The sequence below is a fragment of the Xiphophorus couchianus genome, chromosome 20 (assembly GCF_001444195.1).
Source record: "Xiphophorus couchianus chromosome 20, X_couchianus-1.0, whole genome shotgun sequence".
In the NCBI taxonomy this organism is placed as follows: Eukaryota; Metazoa; Chordata; class Actinopteri; order Cyprinodontiformes; family Poeciliidae; genus Xiphophorus; species Xiphophorus couchianus.
In genome coordinates, this window is record NC_040247.1 from 27,415,678 (window position 1) to 27,434,603 (window position 18,926).

General features: G+C 39.6%; 1 protein-coding gene and 1 pseudogene across 1 annotated transcript; both read right to left on the bottom strand.

Moving 5' to 3' along the window:
- Positions 1–171: 171 nt before the first annotated feature.
- traip (TRAF-interacting protein) lies at positions 172–5,546 on the bottom strand. Its single transcript, XM_028003915.1, has 16 exons — positions 5,379–5,546; positions 5,053–5,188; positions 4,883–4,940; positions 4,686–4,772; positions 4,484–4,523; positions 4,258–4,385; positions 4,074–4,168; positions 3,810–3,923; positions 2,572–2,659; positions 2,390–2,479; positions 2,221–2,309; positions 1,980–2,135; positions 1,854–1,899; positions 1,670–1,768; positions 1,533–1,583; positions 172–1,024 (listed from the first exon to the last, which is right to left on the bottom strand). Exons 2-16 carry the CDS (start codon positions 5,148–5,150, stop codon positions 917–919), a joined length of 1,347 nt encoding a protein of 448 aa, XP_027859716.1. The 5' UTR covers positions 5,151–5,188; positions 5,379–5,546; the 3' UTR covers positions 172–916.
- Positions 5,161–17,985, bottom strand: LOC114136120 (UDP-glucuronosyltransferase 2A1-like; annotated as a pseudogene).
- Positions 17,986–18,926: the final 941 nt, after the last annotated feature.

The following is an 18,926-nucleotide window of genomic DNA, read 5'->3' on the forward strand; positions in this document are numbered from 1 at the left end:
AACAGAGAAGTCAAACATGTTTCGGTTTATCTTGATTTTTTGTACCTAATCTTATCCTCAAAATTGAAAATCGTTGCCTTTCTTTTGATGTTTAGTGATAGAAATAAAATGGTATTAGCTTGTACTGCTAACAGCATCGTTAGCAAATCCTGCTGGTTTTTGGGTTTAGCACCTTGACCTGAAACATGGTTTCATGTTAGTTGTGTTACATCACAGTAACTAACTGAATCCTATCAGAACTGAGCAGTTACCTTCACTTAATTCACGTTTACATCACAAAAAATTTGTTTGCAGCTTGTTCTTCAATTAGAAAAGAAATTATTTAATTTGGATTATGGCTTACAGCTATGAAAATTACAATTTCAGTTCCTTAAGTAAAAAGTACTACATCAGACCAATAGACACGTAATGTTAAAGGAATAAATAAAATAGTTTGTACTGCCCTCTGCTGGAGAGCACCGCTCAGTGCAAATATTAGTAAAAAACACAGACTCAATAAAAAATAAGTTTATTTTTGAGCTGGTTGACATTAAGCGAGAGATTTAAAAGAAACAAAAAACTATAACATAATTAATCTAACTGTGAATCTTTATGACATAATGCCGTGAAAATCATCTGAAAGCGGGAAAATAAACTCAGACAATAATGGTTCTATTATGGTTCAGGACAAACTGAATTTGTGTTCTAAACAAATTTATAACACACAACAAAAAAAGACTATACATCAGACATGTTGATGTTAAAAAATAAAGGCACCATTTGTTGTTTTCTGAGGTGCATTCTCCTGACTTTTAATAAAGAAGTAATTACAAAGTTCTGCCGCTTGACCCGTCCCTCCTTCTGGTCCCCCTGCTGTGGGCCCCCTCCTAAGCCACAGCAGCACCACTGATTTGTTTCTCCCCCAAACGTCCCGACTTCATTCCAGGAAGCTGTCCAGAGTCGGACATGTTGGAATCGTAGAGGGAGGCCGAGTTACTTTTTTCCTTTTGGCTTTCAGCAGAGGCCGGATCTCGGATAAAGGAGACTGGATCAAAGAGCTTGGTTAAGGAATGATGACATGCTGGTCCAAAAACACAACTTGGTCAATTTACAGCAAATACCTTAAGTGCTTTTTAAGAGCTAGAATTGAGAACAAAGTTGAATTTATTGTGGATTTTCTCATATATACCCACACACAACCACTAATATTTGGTTAAATGTTCTTTAGCAAGATGCACTAATATTGGCAGTAGCAACTGAAACTTGGTTACAACTAGAAAATAACCCCTAAACCCGCTAACAAACAAACTACTTTAAAGCTGCAATATGACATTTTTATGAAAGAAAATGAAATATTTGTTGAAAATGTCATCATGTTGTAACAGTATGGAATGAGACAGAACCTTTGGTAAAAGGTTTATTGTGTTTTGTTTCCACCTAAAAAAAAAAAGACCTCTTTCAATAAATGAATAAACGGCCAAAATCTGTAACTTTCATGAAGACCATTTTGAACTTTTCTCTGCCACAGGAGTGAAAACAGAAAACAAGGATACAGGTTGGATGAATTTAGTCCGTCCTCCTAATCCATCGTAGCCAGTTTGGACCTAATGAGAAGAAAAAACAAAAACTAAATAAAACAGATGGTACTTCGAGAAGCAAGAGATTTGTACATTGATTATGTTGTACATACGACTCCAGCCTTCTTCTGAGGGTCCAACATGCTTCTAAGAATCTTCTTTCTGAACAGAAGGGAGTTCCTCAAAAAAGGATCAAGCGTTGAATCTTCATTCTGAGCCAACGGCAGAAAATCACTGCGTTACGCTCAACGGGTGATAGTGAAACGTGTCTTGCAGAGAGACTGCTTCAAGCCTTACCTTGCTCAGAGAGGAAAGTTTCTCTCCGTATTTCGACGAAGACGTTCTAGAAACGAAACAAGTTTTTCCATCTGAGCCTTAAATCGACTGACTCATCGTCCGAACCCGTCGACTCAAAGAGCTTACCCAGGTCGCTCCAGCCGCATCTTCTTCGAGGGAACCTGGGCCGGTCTCTTTGACGCGACGTCGGGCGTGGCGATGTCATAGGTCATGTTGAGGTCGATGTCGTCGCCGTGCGCCGGCTGGTGGAGGCGGGGGGGCTTCAGTTCCAGAGGCGCCGGGCTGCGGAGAAAAGCCCCGGGCGAATGACCGATGGAATTTCCTGGGAAACCGCTTCGAGGCCAGAGGAGGCTGTGAGGGAACGAACCTTTCGAAGACGAGTCTGCTGAGGGCTTCGTTGGTGCGTGTCGGCGTGCTCAGAGTCTTCTGGAGAAACTCCACTTTCTTCTTGAGACTCTGGGGACAGAACGCGAGCAGGAATCAGCACAAGCTCCTCGGACAGCGCAAGTGTACGTGTTCGTCTGATCTGCTCTTACGGAGATCTCCTTGTCGGCGCCGACCAGGTCTTTCTGCAGAGACTTCAACTCCTCTTTGAGCTGAAGCGCCTCCCGGGAAGCCTTCTGCAGCTAAAAACAAAGCAACCAAAAAAAAAAAAAGGTTGACAATCAGGAAGATGTTTTTTGGGACGTTTCACTTAAAGCTCCAGGCGTGACGCTACCTTGCTGTCTGAGGAGAGAACTTCTCTCTTCAGCTTCTCGCACATGTCGTTTGAAGACTTGAGTCTTCCTGTGAGGTTATCATATTCTCTGAGTACAGGGAAGTAGATGAAAATGTTTTGAGGAAACAGAATTAAGAAAAATGATTAATTCTGATAGCTTTTCTTTCTGTCAAATTAAAATTAACTTGTTGCCCTTCTAGATATGTGATATCTACTATCTTGTAACAAGTACTGCCGATTACTGTGTCTTGACCTCAATGGATCAAGAGTCACTACAAACTCTCCAGACAGCCCACCGCTGAACAATTCTTTAAATCGGAAGGAAAGTGTGTCAGCTTTTACTAATTTCAACTTGCTTTGGATTTAACTTGCAGGTAAAGCCAGAGAACGAGGCAGAGCGACATGATGAGAGGCCTTTCCTTCCCCACCAGTCTCACTGAGAATCGTTTATCAAAGATTGGGGGTAGATCTGGGTGCAGAAGTGGTGGCAGGAGAACTATTTATGAAACTGCGAGCAATAGGGGTAAACCAAAAAAAAAAAGATCGCACAGAATCGTCCAAAATAAAGGTCTGCCAGGTCAACGTTCAAAGTCAACCTTTATTTATACAGCACATTTACAACAGCCTCAGCTGACCAAAGTGATTCACAACAAACATCATCACAGGTAGATAAATGATAAAGTAGAAAATAAAATTAAGCTTAGTAAAAAATAATAAGACAAATATAAAATTGGCAGAGATACCAAAAGCTAATAGTGTGAATAAAAACCAAGGTCACATCAACAGTTAGCTCTATAGGGGTTAGCTATAAGGCAGCTAACTGCAGATGTCACCTGGCGGACTTTTAATTTTGGACGATTCTGTGACCGCCAAACCACCAAAAAAATTTACAAAAATATGTGCCGGTTTATTGGTGCTGGTGACTTTTGAGACAAATAATTAAAAAATAAAAAAACATATAAAAGTCGGATTTGGCCAAAATCAGCAGCTCAGGCTTTTTAAAAGTTGGTTGTCAGCCAAAAAAACTCCAACAGATACACCCCTAGTGTGTACACTGGCCAATATATCTGGATGTTGACGAATCTGCCAGCTAGAAATAATTATTTACTGTTCGTAAGCAGATTTTGTTACGTTAACAGAATGTGTGACATGGATGAAGAGACAGTGACCCCTGCAACAACAACAACAAAAATCCATCAATCGAAGGAAAGGATCCAGCCTAACCAGCTGGTACTTACTTCTTCAGAGAGATGCAGTAAATGGAGAGCTGCTCCACTGCTGCCTGGCTCACACCCATATCTGTGATCATGGACTCCACTTCGCCTCGCTGACCCTGCAGCAGCACATTCAGGCTGGGAAAGACAACAGCTGGATCATCAGTTCACAAGAAGTCAGTAATTAAAGTCAAAACGATTTCATCAGAATAAATCCGTGCTGCCTCCTGTGACACACAACCCCCACCACCACTTCGCTAAAGTGAACATTTAAATTCCTCATTTTACCTTTCAAAGGTTTTCATTTTGCCCCTCAGTCTGCGGACCTCCTCCTTCGCCGCCTGAATTTCGTTCTGCTGAGTCTCCAAATAAACCATCTGCTTCTGTTGACACATTCAAACGTTACCAGGCCGACCAATGACGGTCTCACGGGGAGGATTCATCGCGTCGGCCTCGAAACAAAAAGCCGTACTTTAAGAGCGACGCAGAGCATCTCCTTTTCCATGACCTCTTTCCGCATGGCGTCCAGGTCTCTCCTCTGCTTGTTCACCGTGTCCTTCAAGCCGTCCATCGCCTTCTGTTTCTCCTGCCAGTCTCGATCTGAAAAAGCAAGCAAACAAAAACGATTAGATAGTCGATCAGCTGGCCATAGCAACCTTCAAATTAAAAGGGGGAAATTAAGTGCGTGTGTGGAGCACCTTTAGAGCTTAGCAGTGCCTTCATTCGATCAATCTCATTCTGTGAAAAACATGTAGAGAACACACTCAAGTGAAATGTAAAAACACATGCTAGAGAGCAGAATCTGTCAATTTTACCTTGATCTGATGGATTAAATTTATCCAAATTATTTTACATTTTTTAAATTAATTTTTAAAAATCTCTCTTGGACTGTTTGTTTACCTGCAGGCTCTCTGGGTCTGCAGACCCTTCCTCCCCCTCTCCTCCAATGTCAAAGAACAGTTTGTTGATGATGTGTCTGGTGCTGACCTACAGAAGAAGAAGAAGAAGAAAAAAAATTATGCATCAATATGCAAGAGTACGTAGTTCGGAAAGCTATGTTTTCTTTGTTATTGTGAGCGGGTGTTTCGCTACAGTACCTGTTTCCTGCACTGAGGACAGGTTTTGGTAGGAGCGGTCTGAAACCACTGAAGAAGACTGGACGAAATTAGAAAAATATATTTTACGCACACACACACACACACACAAAAAAAATGTGCTGACATTTGTGGAGAATATTGACGGATTTGGGCAGTTTAAATCGTCTTACCATTCATAGTGAAAAGTGTGTCCGCAGTGAATGGCAGCCACATCTCTGGCGTGATCAAAGAAGTCCGAGCAGATTGTACAATAGGCTCGAATGGGCATTTTTTTTTAAAAAGCCGGAAAAGAAAAAAAGGCTCGACCTGTTCGTGTTATATGAAAGAAACAACAAACGGTTCACGATACGACTTTACTGCGTTATTATCTCACCAACTATCAGCGTGCTTAACAGGACATAATTTAAAATGAGTGTTGTCGTCTCGTCTCATGAGACGTAGTGACAGCTACAACAGCAGCGTAGCTAGCACCTACATTACCGGTGTTCATACTTACTAAATAGAGACGCTAAGTTACAGCACAGTCCTTCGTAACAACCTCAAGCATCCCTAAACATATCCGTAAAGCTTTATTTGAAACTAGTTAGCGCCACATTGTAACTCAAACCATAGCTAGCTAACAGTCACACAACACTTCCTCCATCTGTGTGTTTCCCCGCTAGACGTTCAAACGGAAGCCCCGCCCCCACATGGTGCGTTCACGGTGCTATTTGTGCGTCAGTTTTGTCGCAGTCAGTTTGTCCAGTTGTAGATTTTATGGGATTTTTTTGCGATACTATTATTGTAGCAGACGCCTCCCATCCTACCGCCCCCCCGCCCAAAAGTAGGATTGTGGCTTTACCGATGAACAGTAAGGTTTATTGGGAGTAAACCCTGAGTTTCACCGTAAGAGCTGTACAAATACACACAAAAAGTGTAAGCTACAACAAACCACGTTTGAAAACTAAAAATAACGTTCACTACTAAAAATAATCGACTGATTCAAAAATTATACCCTATTTGATTACAGTAAAACAAATTCACAATTCCAACCGATCAATATTAGAAATATCCTCATTCACAAAATAAACATGGCTTGTGCCTATCAAAGGGAGCCGCTAATAAGATTCATTTTTATAACACTGGTTGCAACTTGTCTTCCGCCAAGCTGCCACTCCACAACATAAACAGCGGAAGCTCTCCCATCAAAATAAAAGCATCAAATCAAAAACCGGAAGTCAACCATATACTACACAAAACAAAACGACATAAAGGCAAAAGGGAATACAACAAATAAGGAGCTCAACCTGGGGTTATTTGCAATTGTATACATCACTTTTTAAAACGCCAAATCGTAAAAAAATACAAAGAAGACGAAATCAAAACGTAATATTTGATTTTAAGGTATACCTATTTATGCGAGCATTAGAAAAATTTTACTGTCTGAGCAGATTATCCTAACAGTTTGTTTCTAATCTTTTAATTTTGTGTTTCTTCAAATACTGAATTAAAATCGAAGTCAATGATAATCTTTTAATTTTTTCTACAGAGCCGTTACCCCAGTTATTAATTACTCTGGAAAATCAAAATGATTCTTTTAAAAAATTATTTTGAATATCTACTGTACAAGTGTGAAACAAGATCTTAGTTAAATTACAAACAAATTGCGATACAATATTGGATTTATGTTTGGTGCATACACTCTAACTCTAACACAATATTTGTGTCCAAAGGCTTTAAACCACTGAAAGAAATGATTGATGGTTGGACAACTTAATGTCATTGGTCATTTAATAATAGTAAAATTAACTACATACATAGCTATAAAAAACTCTGAGAATCCATCCAGCTTTGGGGAATTGCAACATCCACCTAAGATACTCATTCAAATACAAAAATGTAGCTGAGAACACAAGAAAAAATACATTCAAGTTGTATAGCATCACACGAAAAGCCCTCATTAAAAACATAGTTTATAGCTGCAATAAAGTACATTACTCCCAACAAAAATTTCTCAAAGAAAATAAAAGAATTATAATCCAACATTAACTATATGGTTTATGAGATGAATTTAGCTGTGATGTCCAAAGTAGTCGCTTCAAATCGTTAAATATTGGTGAACGGAAAATCTGACTCAACAGTACAAAGAGAACATATTGAAACGTGAAATCTTTCTTTTAAACCAATCCTAATGTAGAAGAATATATTGCTGTTCTTCTAATATTTCCTCCATCACCAGTCACGTTTCAGCTTACCCCTGCACACCGATTTACTTAAACACCTGATATACATGACAGCAGTCAGAAGCATGAGCAGCACTGCCCCTGTTAGGAACAGAGCAACATCTACAGAGTGGTAGATGTACCAGGGCATTCCATGGGACTGTGCTTTCAGGTGAGCAGCACCTTTATTCCTCATTACAAACTCTATCCACAAGAGGGCGTTGTCTATGGGCTCTATTGGCTGGTCTCTGTGCAGTCTGGAGAGTCTCTGCATGTTCGCCCTGTAGGACGGCTCATTCAGGACTTCTTTCACAGCTTCCAGGAAGTTGTCGTCTTTGTCCACCGTCGTCAGGGTGAGAACCTTCGCTCCCCCTCTGTCTTGTAGGCGGAGCAGATTGTCATACTGGTCGAAAAACAAGGACAAACCCACCACTGGGACTCCGTGATAGATAGCTTCTTGGACTCCATTGGTTCCTCCATGAACCACAAACAGCTTCACCTTTGGATGCCCTAAAAGGTCTTTTTGCGGCATCCAGTCCACCAGTAAAGTGTTGTTCCCCAGAGTGGATGATTTGCTTCCGCTGTAGCTCCAGATGACCTTCTGGGGCAATTCGGCAAAAGAGGCCACAATCTTCTTTGCCATGTCGTCTGGAAGGTTGGGCACAAAAGTTCCCAAAGACATGATGATGACGCCGTGCTCTCCAGAACTCTGCACAAACTCCTCTAGAGCCTCCGGTAACGGTTTCGCAGGCGTACAGTGGAACCCTCCCATGTACACGACGTTAGGCATGGTGGGACGCGGATAGTCAAACACAAAATCGGTTCGTATCAGCCAGATGTCTGCACCAGACTTTATCTGATCAAAGTCCACATCAGGTCCAAGATATTTGGAACAAAGTGGCTGGTATACCAGTTTGCTCACAGAGGTAGTCTGGATCTGGGTGATCAAATATATAATCATGTTTTTGGTTCTCTGAAAAAAGTTCATTTTATCAGTATAGCCGGATAATGTGACAGGAATATAGGATATGGGTGAAGGAGCGACGGCAAAATGAGCTTCTTCAGGATTTAACCAGGGGACATTGTAAACTAGAGGAAGATTAAGATATTTTGCCACAATAGCTCCATTTCCTCACCAGGGGTCAGTAAGGACCAGGTCGAACTTGCTCTGGTTTTATCTCCTCATCAGCTCCGTGTCGTCTAACATGGCTGGAAGAAATTCACTCACAGCTCTGTGAACCTCAACGTTTTTATCAATCATCCCCACGGTTACATGGAGAAAACTGACCAAAGGTGAAGGCCCCCGTTGAAATTTGATATACTCGGTTACGAGTCTTCTTGTGTACTTCTTATCAAAACTCCTTTCCACAGGTACTGTGAAGGTGCAGTAGTACGGGGAGCTGTCCTTGACGTACCAGCTTTTGCTGGAGCGCGCAATGGTAATGTTGTGCAGAGGTGTGACCAAGTCACTGTGTTGCAAGTCTCAAGTAAGTCTCAAGTCTCTGTCCTCAAGTCCGAGTCAAGTCTCAAGTAAAGACAGGCAAAAGTCGAGTCAAGTCTCAAGTCAGGAACCTTTAATTTCAAGTCATTTCGAGTCGTTTTTATTTTATATTTTTTTTATAATTTGCAATTATACATAAAATTCCAATAATAGACCATTTGTTCGTTTTAAAATATGTATTTATCTCAAATGATAGAACATGTGTAGCTGAACACAAAGTATAAAAAACATTTTTAAATTGGACCACTTTATTGCCCAGTTCTGTTAAACTTGATATTCAATAAAAAAAGACGAAAATGCTGACATTTCCACAGCACAATACAAAGAACCATAACAGCAGTTTTTTCCTCTTTTCTCTGACCTGTGTAAAGGAAAATGATTATTTAAGTGCTAAAATACTTACAACATGTGTAAAGGTATAGCCAACACTTTTATTGGAACAGTTTTATGTTGAGCATGGGAGAGCTGACAATAGCAGACATTTAAACAAGCAGGGCTTTTTCCTCCCCCGCTGAAGACAGAGTAATAAATTTACATTCCGATAGGGGGCAAGAGACTTCTTGGCGCCTCTCCTCGTGCCAGACAGAGATGAGCACGAAGTGGTTCGCCCTCTTACTGAGATTAAGTGTTTTTCCCCTTCTGGCCGAAAACAGGTCTCTGATTGGTTGAACAACGGAACGCCTTCGTTGCATAGATTAAAATACGGAAACACCCCTTTTGTTTAAAACGGAGTGTAAGGAAAAAGAGGGAGAGAGTTTTTCCATCTTTTTTCCCTCTCCACGTGGGCGCCGTTGTCTGTCTATGTGTTCTGTGTTCGTTTGTCTTCCCCTGGTGTGTCTTTATTTTATTTTTATGAGTTAATGCATATCTCTGTATCTCTGCAGCTTTGTTGATGAATTAAACTCTGTGATCTGTGACGTCAACACGCTGTGTTAGTTTCGTTTTAGCAGGACGCCGCCACTCGCCAAGGACTCGGGAGAGAAAAGAGGAAAGAGCCAAAACTTTTTGTCCAAAGCTAGCATTAAATGATCATCTTCCTCAATAATTGGGGGCTTCGTCCGGTTCTGGAATCTTGGCGGGTGGCGGTCTCTCCCCGATCGATCCGTTCGGCTCGTGCGGTAAGACATGTTTTAATTACTCCTTTGTTGTCTACAGGGCCATGTGCTCGGAAAGGGGAGGGGTGCTTGATTGTTGTGGCTGTGTGCAGCCACGCGGAGTTGTCGGAGCTGCAGGGATGCAGAGATTGTGTTTTTAAAAGAGTCTTTATGATAATTGGATTGAAATACACGTGAAACAAGAGGTTCGTGACGGTTCCAAACATAGGATTTGCTACCCTATTGTTGTAAAGGTCGGGTTTTTCTTAGTAGTATTCTTTTCCCCGGAATGTTTAGTCTTGGACTTCCAAATAGAAAGGAAATTGTGTATTAAAAGTTAGTTTGAGTTTGCATCAGCTGGGAGATTTCGGCTCATCTCCGATGGACTAATAATTGGACAATCAGAAAGGTCTGCGGTAGACCGACGGGAAGAATTTGCGGTAAATTCTTGATGTAGCTTGCGGGAAGCTTTGATGTGTTTTGTTTTTGGAATAGACAAGTCTGGGGAAGGCTGTAATGGATAGAATTTGTGGTAAATTCTTGGAATAGCTTGCGGGAAGCTTTGAAAATAGTGTGAGGTACACTTTAAAATAGCTTGCGGGAAGCTTTGAAAATAGTGTGAGGTACACTTTAAAATAGCTTGCGGGAAGCTTTGGTTTGTATTTTTGTTTTGAGTTAGACAGGTCTGCGATAGACCGACGGAAAGGATTTGCGGTGAATTCTTAGCATAGCTTGCGGTAAGCATTGATGTTGCATCTTTTATTTTTAGCCGGCGCTTTCTTTGTATTTTTGTTTTCCTTCTCCTTCTGTTTTTCTATTTTGTCTATCATTCTGTTTAGTGTTATCTGTGTTTGTCTGTTTGTGGTGCTTTTGCAGCCAGCTGCTCTTCTGTGTGAAGTGTGTGCAGAGATCTGCGTGTGTGTCTGAGTGTGTGTCTGCGTGCGTGGCCGTGTGTGTGCGCGTGTGCGAGTTCGAGCTGGCTGTGTGTTTGAGCGGAGTGTTACGTTGTGTGTATCTGTGTGGTGATTTGTGTGCTTGTTGCCGCGGCACGGGGCTGTTTGTATCTGCGTGTGTATCTGTGTGATCGCTCTGAGCGGAACGCTGTGTTTTAAAAAAGAGGGAGCAGTTTGTGTGGATTTGAGTTGATTTTTGCTGTGTGGTGTTTTGAAAGTGCAGTACAGAAAAACACGTGCTGTTTTGGTTTTAAATTAAGGGTTAAGTAAAATACTGGTACCAGATAGCGGGAAATTACTCATTGCTGAACAATTTTGACATGTCTCTTTGTGAACGTGCACGATATTTAATACAGGCTCCTGAAGGCTAGAGTTAAAATTAATTAAATTAAATCTTGAAACATGTTGACAAAACATTGGTAAATTCCTGAAGCTTCACTACAATTTAAAATAAGACTGCAATTTGATAAAATAATGGGGACGGACTGACACTTGGACTGACTATAAAACTGGCCAGATGTGTTGTATGTCCTCGTTTGTGTTGTAATACATGTTGGTGTGAAAGTGTGTGTCTGCAGATAGGATACCACTTGGTATTTTGTCTCATTTAAATACCACGAGAAGGTAAACAGCGCCTCTGTCAGCAGATGCCATAGGCAAGAATTTCTCACTTGGGACACCAAGTTGAAGTAGAAATTACTCTACAGAGTATTTTTTAGTGCTGTCTCGTGGTGTAACAATCTCCAGTTTTTAGAACACCCTATGTGTTAAACTGGACTAAATTATTAAAATTAGGCAATAACAGCAGTTAGTGTGACCTGCAGTGTTAAGATTGGAAGGTTATTGAAAGATAGAATCTGGATAAAATAAAAACATCTGAACAAATTGAAAATAAATTATGGGTTCTATTACAGGATGAAATACATAAATAAAATTACATTGTGATCTCAGGGGATTGTGGAAATGATGTATTGGCAAATTAATAGATAAGTACATAAATGATTGGGTAGAGCAATAAAGTAAATTAACTAAAATTTATATAGAATTGAGAACTAACATAGTGGATGAAGATGTTAATAATTCCTTCTCAGGCTGTAACTTCTACCCCCACTGGATTCAACTAATTAACATGTGAAGCCTCTTTGCATACCACTAATTTTAAGCGCGAAGTAACCTCTGCTCACGGCAGCTCAGCAGACAAGAACAAGCAACTGTAAGGCAAATCATTTTCTCTCCCATCATTTAAAGTACCTCCTGACAAAATATCAGTATATAAGTTTCAATTTTAGTAGTGGAACGACAAGAAGTATCCCAAAAAGGTTTTTAAGTTCAAATTTTAAAGTTAGAAGAAACTAAAACATATCTGATGATTTAAGTGCCAAAGCCTACTAAAGTATTAAAAGAATTGGGAGTTCCTCCTGAAATCCTTATTGGCTCTCTTTCCTGCCATAAAGTCGGCCCCTCCGAGAAGTCAAAAGGGGGTTTTATGGTGGGCTTAAGACTTTGTTTTATGGTCTGACAATAGAGATTGCTCGGACTAGTGTAGCGGCTTTAAAATATAAATTGGGCAATATAAAAGTACAAAGGATTTCATTTTTTAGGTGCATAGAGATTGGCTGTTTAAATCTTGGGGTTTTCTTTGACATTATAGATTGTGGAAAGTTGTAGAGAGTCACTATCATCACATGACGCCGGATTTTGATGCAGTTTGGTTTCCTACATTTAGTGAAACCTTTTATAATGATTTTCTGTTTTCTTTTCATATTATTTTATATTGTTTAGGGAATAGTTTAGATTTTTGTTTTTTCAATTTGTTTTCCTTAGTCTGACTTTTTATTTAGCTATTCGAGTCAGTTCTCTGTCTATTTTGTTGAGTATAACAAATTAATTTTTTTCTTTGGAGTTACTAGTTTCTCCTGGACCCGTTCATCAGGGGACAGGGAACTTTGGTCTTTAGTTTAATTTCTTTCATTTGTAAATTTAGTGATATACTGACCTGTATTTGTTAAGTTTGTGTGTTTACTTACCCTTTGGTGTGTGTTAATGGTCTGATCAGCCATTATCTAGGTTTCCCTCGTGTCTTGGTAAGTCCGTTTGTGCCTTGAGTCGTTCTATTACATACCTGAATTGTGTTTTGTTCTGTTGATCTCAGTTTGGGCCCAATTTCTTATTTTTTGGATTTTTCTTTGTTAACTGTGTTTTGAATTTTCTTCAACGTCTCTCTGGCTGGTGTAGGCGAGACCAGCACAGTGTCTTAATTAGTAAACTTCTTGAGACGTTTTTTACTGAATTATTTGTAAGTCATAAGAATACGATGACATAATGAGCTTTAAAACTGTAATGTGAAGTATTTTGGGAACATCGTATTCTTGACGGTTTAACACATGCTAAAATGACGTATTCTGTTTGTTTTGCAAACTTTACTTTTTAGAAAAAGGCAGCATTGCATATCGGTGGGGTTCTCAGCTAACATGTTAACCCTGTTTCATCAACATTTTTATTTCAGGTACTGGGAATGATGTTGCATTTAATAGCTAATGCATCATCAACAGGGGGAAAATATGTTATGGGTTTATTTTACTTAATTAGAGATTACTGAAATTTATAGTACTTAAACAAAACTTTTGAAAAACATGTCTGATCTGTGCTATACATAAAAGTGAAAGGAAAATATGGTCTGGTGATATATGTGCTTATTTTAAATGGATTTGAGTTGTTCTCCGTTGAAAATGTTCTGACAATGGGCTAAAGTATTTTGAAACCAATAGAAAACTTTATAGTGAGAATGAAGCATATTTTGGTTAATTAACTTGGGAAAAAATAATTATAGAAATTAAAAAATATTATTGCGCTGGCCATTTTCAGAGCATTAATTTAATGGAGTAAAACGTCTTAATAAATGTTTTGAAGAATCTGTTTTTTGATTAAGTATCACTAATCAGTAGAAGCACTCAGGGGGCCTGAGATGAGGGATTATAATGATTTTTCTAAATTTGATTTTTGTTTTGATTTATATCCATTTAAAACGATTTTGAATAAAACTTTAAATTCGACAGGCAAAAGACATAGGTAAAATTGGTATATTTTGAAAATGTCTGGATTTGTTCACTGATACATTGACATTATAATTTCTCCAGGTTTGTCTCTTTTGAATTTTGTTTGAAGAACGTATGTAAAATGTTTTAGACAATAACAACCAGTAAGATCTCGTTGGTTCTATAAAAGTAATTGATACTGGACTGTTTAATTCATATTGATATTCATTTTTTGATGGTGAATGTAAGCTTTACGACTACGATCTTAAGCTTTTGTTATTGTTTTATTTCGTTTGTTTAATCCTATTTTTACAAGATTGGTTTAAGAAAAGATCTGCATTTGTTTAACATTCTGGCAAAACATTACTTTGGACACATGTCTTTTGAAGCAAGTGATTACAAGGTTTTGGCGTTTTCCACCAGTTGGAGGTATGATATGAAATAATTGAAACGTAGGTTGAATGGATCACATCCTACGTCGAATGTGCAGAACGAGACAGGTATGAGATCTGCTCACGGGTTTCTACATACAGACTGGACTGAAGTTCCGAGCTCTAAGTCTGACTCTGGAATTTACGGCAAATGCTGTTGTCTTAGAGGGGGTGTGCAGCTGCTTGGAGGAGCGGTTTCACATTTTTTCAAAGATAACAGCCACAGAGCCACGAGCGGGGAGGATTCACTCGGACACGAGTGAATTGAAGATATTTGTGTGGTATACACAAATGAATGATGCTTTTGGAGACTCTTACATCTGCTTTCTCATTTCAGTTTGCAGCTGTGTTCTGGTGCCGTCTGGATGTGATCTCCTTCAAAGTCTGCGTTATTTGATAAAAAGCGTAAGAAGTAATTCTCCTGATGGAAAATGACAAAGCACAAATTTATTTTTAAGTGAGGCCATTGTTTGATTATGATGATATTACAGAATGTTGTAATTGTGTTTCTGATGCTAATGAAACTCATGTTGAAACAAAATGTCTGTTTTACAAACCGGTGACGGGTCACGTGACAGGATCTAGTTTCTCAGGAAGAGATTTCACCTTCTTTTTGAAACTCACTGTTATATTGGCATAATAATCCAATTTTCAGTGAGCAACGGCCGCTCGGCTGGAAACCTGAGGTTTCCATCCGAGGAGGTTCAGGCTGCAAGAGGATCATCATTAACTTTTTATTGCGTGTTTTCGTTCTTTGCGAACTCTGAAAAAGGACTTTCGTTTTTGCGCGCATATTTTTGAACATTTCCTGATGAAGACTGCATATTTTGTTTTTCAGAGACTATCGATGGACATAAAAAAAAAAAAAAAAAAAAAACAGAAAAAGACGAGCAACAGATTGTACTTTTGTGTGTTTTTCATTTTGACAGATTGTAATTTTGTGATGTATGTTGTCTTTTAAGTTGCAGAGCATTTCTTATTAATTTTTTGTATATGTCCCTGTTTTATTTTTTGTTTCATATTTTGGGTTTTTTGTTTGTTCTGTGTTTTGGTTGTGTATTGCGCGGCTTGATAGATTTTTATTGAGGTCTGTTGTTTTCAGACCTCAACAGGGGGATTGTAAAGGAAAATGATTATTTAAGTGCTAAAATACTTACAACATGTGTAAAGGTATAGCTAACACTTTTATTGGAACAGTTTTCTGTTGAGCATGGAGGAGCTGACAATAGCAGACATTTAAACAAGCAGGGCTTTTTCCTCCCCCGCTGAAGACAGAGTAATAAATTTACATTCCGATAGGGGGCAAGAGACTTCTTGGCGCCTCTCCTCGTGCCAGACAGAGATGAGCACGAAGTGGTTCGCCCTCTTACTGAGATTAAGTGTTTTTCCCCTTCTGGCCGAAAACAGGTCTCTGATTGGTTGAACAACGGAACGCCTTCGTTGCATAGATTAAAATACGGAAACACCCCTTTTGTTTAAAACGGAGTGTAAAGAAAAAGAGGGAGAGAGTTTTTCCATCTTTTTTCCCTCTCCACGTGGGCGCCGTTGTCTGTCTATGTGTTCTGTGTTCGTTTGTCTTCCCCTGGTGTGTCTTTATTTTATTTTTATGAGTTAATGCATATCTCTGTATCTCTGCAGCTTTGTTGATGAATTAAACTCTGTGATCTGTGACGTCAACACGCTGTGTTAGTTTCGTTTTAGCAGGACGCCGCCACTCGCCAAGGACTCGGGAGAGAAAAGAGGAAAGAGCCAAAACTTTTTGTCCAAAGCTAGCATTAAATGATCATCTTCCTCAATACCTGTCAAAACAATATATTGTCAATATAATTTCCCAACGTAGATGTCTTCAAATACACCAACCATCCTTAGATGATACTAGACCCGGCTCATCATCATGATGGGACAGAGAGACTCTGTTCCCTGTGTTCAGGTCCAGAATCTGCTTTCTGTTCCGGAGCCCCGCTCACTATCCACCGGCTTCCTGAGCTAACACGGTGCACATTATTTGTGGAGGCATTTGAAGGACCGGATTTATGGTAAATAATCACCAATTTAACCCGGAGTACACATGCTAACACGAAGTTAGCTAAAGTCAGCTATCTTACAGCAAAAGAAAAGCGCCACCTACCGATCTTTGTGAAGCTTCAAATGCCGGACAAAGTTGGACGTCGTGGCATCTCCATCCGATATTCTCTTCTTGCATGTTTTACAAGTTGCAGTTCGTTTTTTAGTCGAAAGTTCATAACCTACGTAGCCAAAAGAAATTACTCGCGGAAGCATATTCGAGCGGTTATTTCGTATTTCGTTCCCTGAGCTCTGCAGCTTTGCCGCGTTTTTTTAAACGTCCAAATCCTGTTAATTTGATTGGTTGTGCTGCAGCTACGTACACATACATACATAAGGAGAGAGGAAAACAGTGACGTGCGGTCAGGGGAGGCAGGTGAGGCAGTGCCTCACCAGCCATCATGGAAAGAAAGAAAATATATAATCATAAAGTAATTTAAATCGTTATATTCATCCGGTGGTTTGTACTAAAAAATATTTATTTTTCATGTAGCTTCACCAATTTCGATTTTTATTTGTTAAAAATCGCTGAATTTTCTTATTTTCCCATTCAAATGCTTGGAAGCGATGCCGGTGAGGCAGCAGCGAGCTCTGCCTCACCTTGGATTGCGCAACCCCTGGCTCTGCGCTGGCTGCTAAGCGGAGAGAGCATGTTGCTGTACGGTGTCAATAAAATGGTTTAAACAAATTTAATATGTGAACTTATTTCCAATAATTTAGCTTATGTATATAATGTACAGTGCTTTTTGTCACCAACTGTGTTTGTGTAACGTGTTTCGTGTAATGAGCGATTATAAACGGCAGAGAACAGGTTCGAGGTGAGGCAGGCAGTTCTCTTGCCTCATGGCAGGGGGCGCTCAAGATCCCAGACGTTCGTCTTGTTCACTCCTCAACTGCCGAGTAAGTGACAGCGAGCTAGGCTAAACGATTCGGGAAGCAATAGAGATATTGATTTTTTTCCTCTCGCTTATCCCGACTTTCGACATGGATGACTACATTCAAGGAAGGCTTTCTTCTCTGGCAGTAATCTCCATTGAGACAGAGAGACTTTTAAAACTGAAGGAAGATAAGGAGGACTTCTATCGCAAAGTGACGGATGTTTTTGTGCAGAAGGAGCGACGCATGGACTTCATTTATAAGTAAAGGTAAGACAGTAATAACATTTATTTTGTTTTGTTTTTTAAGGAAATGTGTGTTTTGTGAGCTACAGTTTGTATGTGTAAGGATGCAGAAGTGAAACATAACCTGTAAACTGCTGTCAATCTATGCATCTATTTGCAAATCTGATTCTGATGACGTCAGTGCCTCACCAGCTATGAACCTCACCGCACGTCACTGGAGGAAAACCATAGTGACGGTCTGCGCATATTGATACGGAATGAGTAAAATTAATTAATGACGCCACTTTATAAATAATGTGTTTTAAATTTTAAGACTTTGAGTAAAAAATATCAAGTCTTTTCAAGTAAACAGCTTCAAGTCGAGTCAAGTCCCAAGTCAATGGCATGAAAGTCAAAGTCAAGTCCGAGTCTTTGAGCATTTTTTCAAGTCAAGTCTCAAGTCGTGATTTTAACGACTCGAGTCTGACTCGAGTCCAAGTCATGTGACTCGAGTCCCCACCTCTGATGTTGTGTCCTTTGGAGTGCAGCGCTTTAAGAAGGCGCTGCACACACCAGTGGCTTCCCTCAGTGGGAATGACCAAGATGTTGCCGCTTTGACAGCAGCTGGGAACAAGGGTGAGCAGCAGCGTGGCGGTCCAGCAACAGGTCATCTGGAATGAAGGCAGGGGTCATGATAAGAACAGAAAATACTGTCAGAGAGAGATACTCGGTAAACAGCAAGTTAATACGTCCCCCACCCCCAGATGACTACTTTTTTTGCTTCTATTTGAGTACAAATATACTGAAGTGATTTGTGGCTGCTCTTACTACTTCTACTCTGTACATCAAAGCGCTAAACCTCAAATTGTTTGGAGGCAAGGCTTTTGAAACCTCATGACTAATAGTCACTGAACCTAAACTTTTTGACCAGCGTGTGACCGCAGTGTTGAGTATTTCACATTGTTGTTGCTTTTTCTGCCCCGGAAGTGAAAGTTTGCCTCTCAACATGCTCAGGACAGATTCCTCCAGTAAAAAGTTTTAAGAAGAACATTTTCATAAGGAATAAAAGTAAACATTTGTATCAGTCATCTGATATCTAAAGTTTTTTATGTACATTAACTAGCATTGAAGCAGGTTCTCCCATCCATTGATGTTTCAACTGGTCCAATCAGTGTTACACAAAATCCATGTTCAATTGCTATAATATAGGAATTAAATCGAGCCAATGTAAAGCACACGAATGTATTTTCCATGTTAAACCATGCATAGACTGATTTTAACTCAACCATTTCTAATACAGTGGGCATTGATTGTCCGAACTAGAAATCTGCAGCTGTTGGAGCGTTTTAGTGTCCTATGAAAAACATGAAGAGTCACCATGAATAAAATACAGAGACAATCCCGGTGAATGATTGAGCGAGCAAAGAACAGTGATAACAAGGTTACTGATTGACAAGACTGATTTAGAGGCGACTAAACGGATTCACTTCATGAATTACACAGTTTGTTTTTATTTGAACTTGAATGAAGTTTTCAGAAACCCAAGTTATCATCTTTACTAGAGTTTGTGCGCTGCTGTTGTTGTTGTTGTTCAAATGCAAATGCTTACTTTTGATCATTGCAATCAGACCAAATCCCTAAATATCTCAATAATCCTCACCCTAA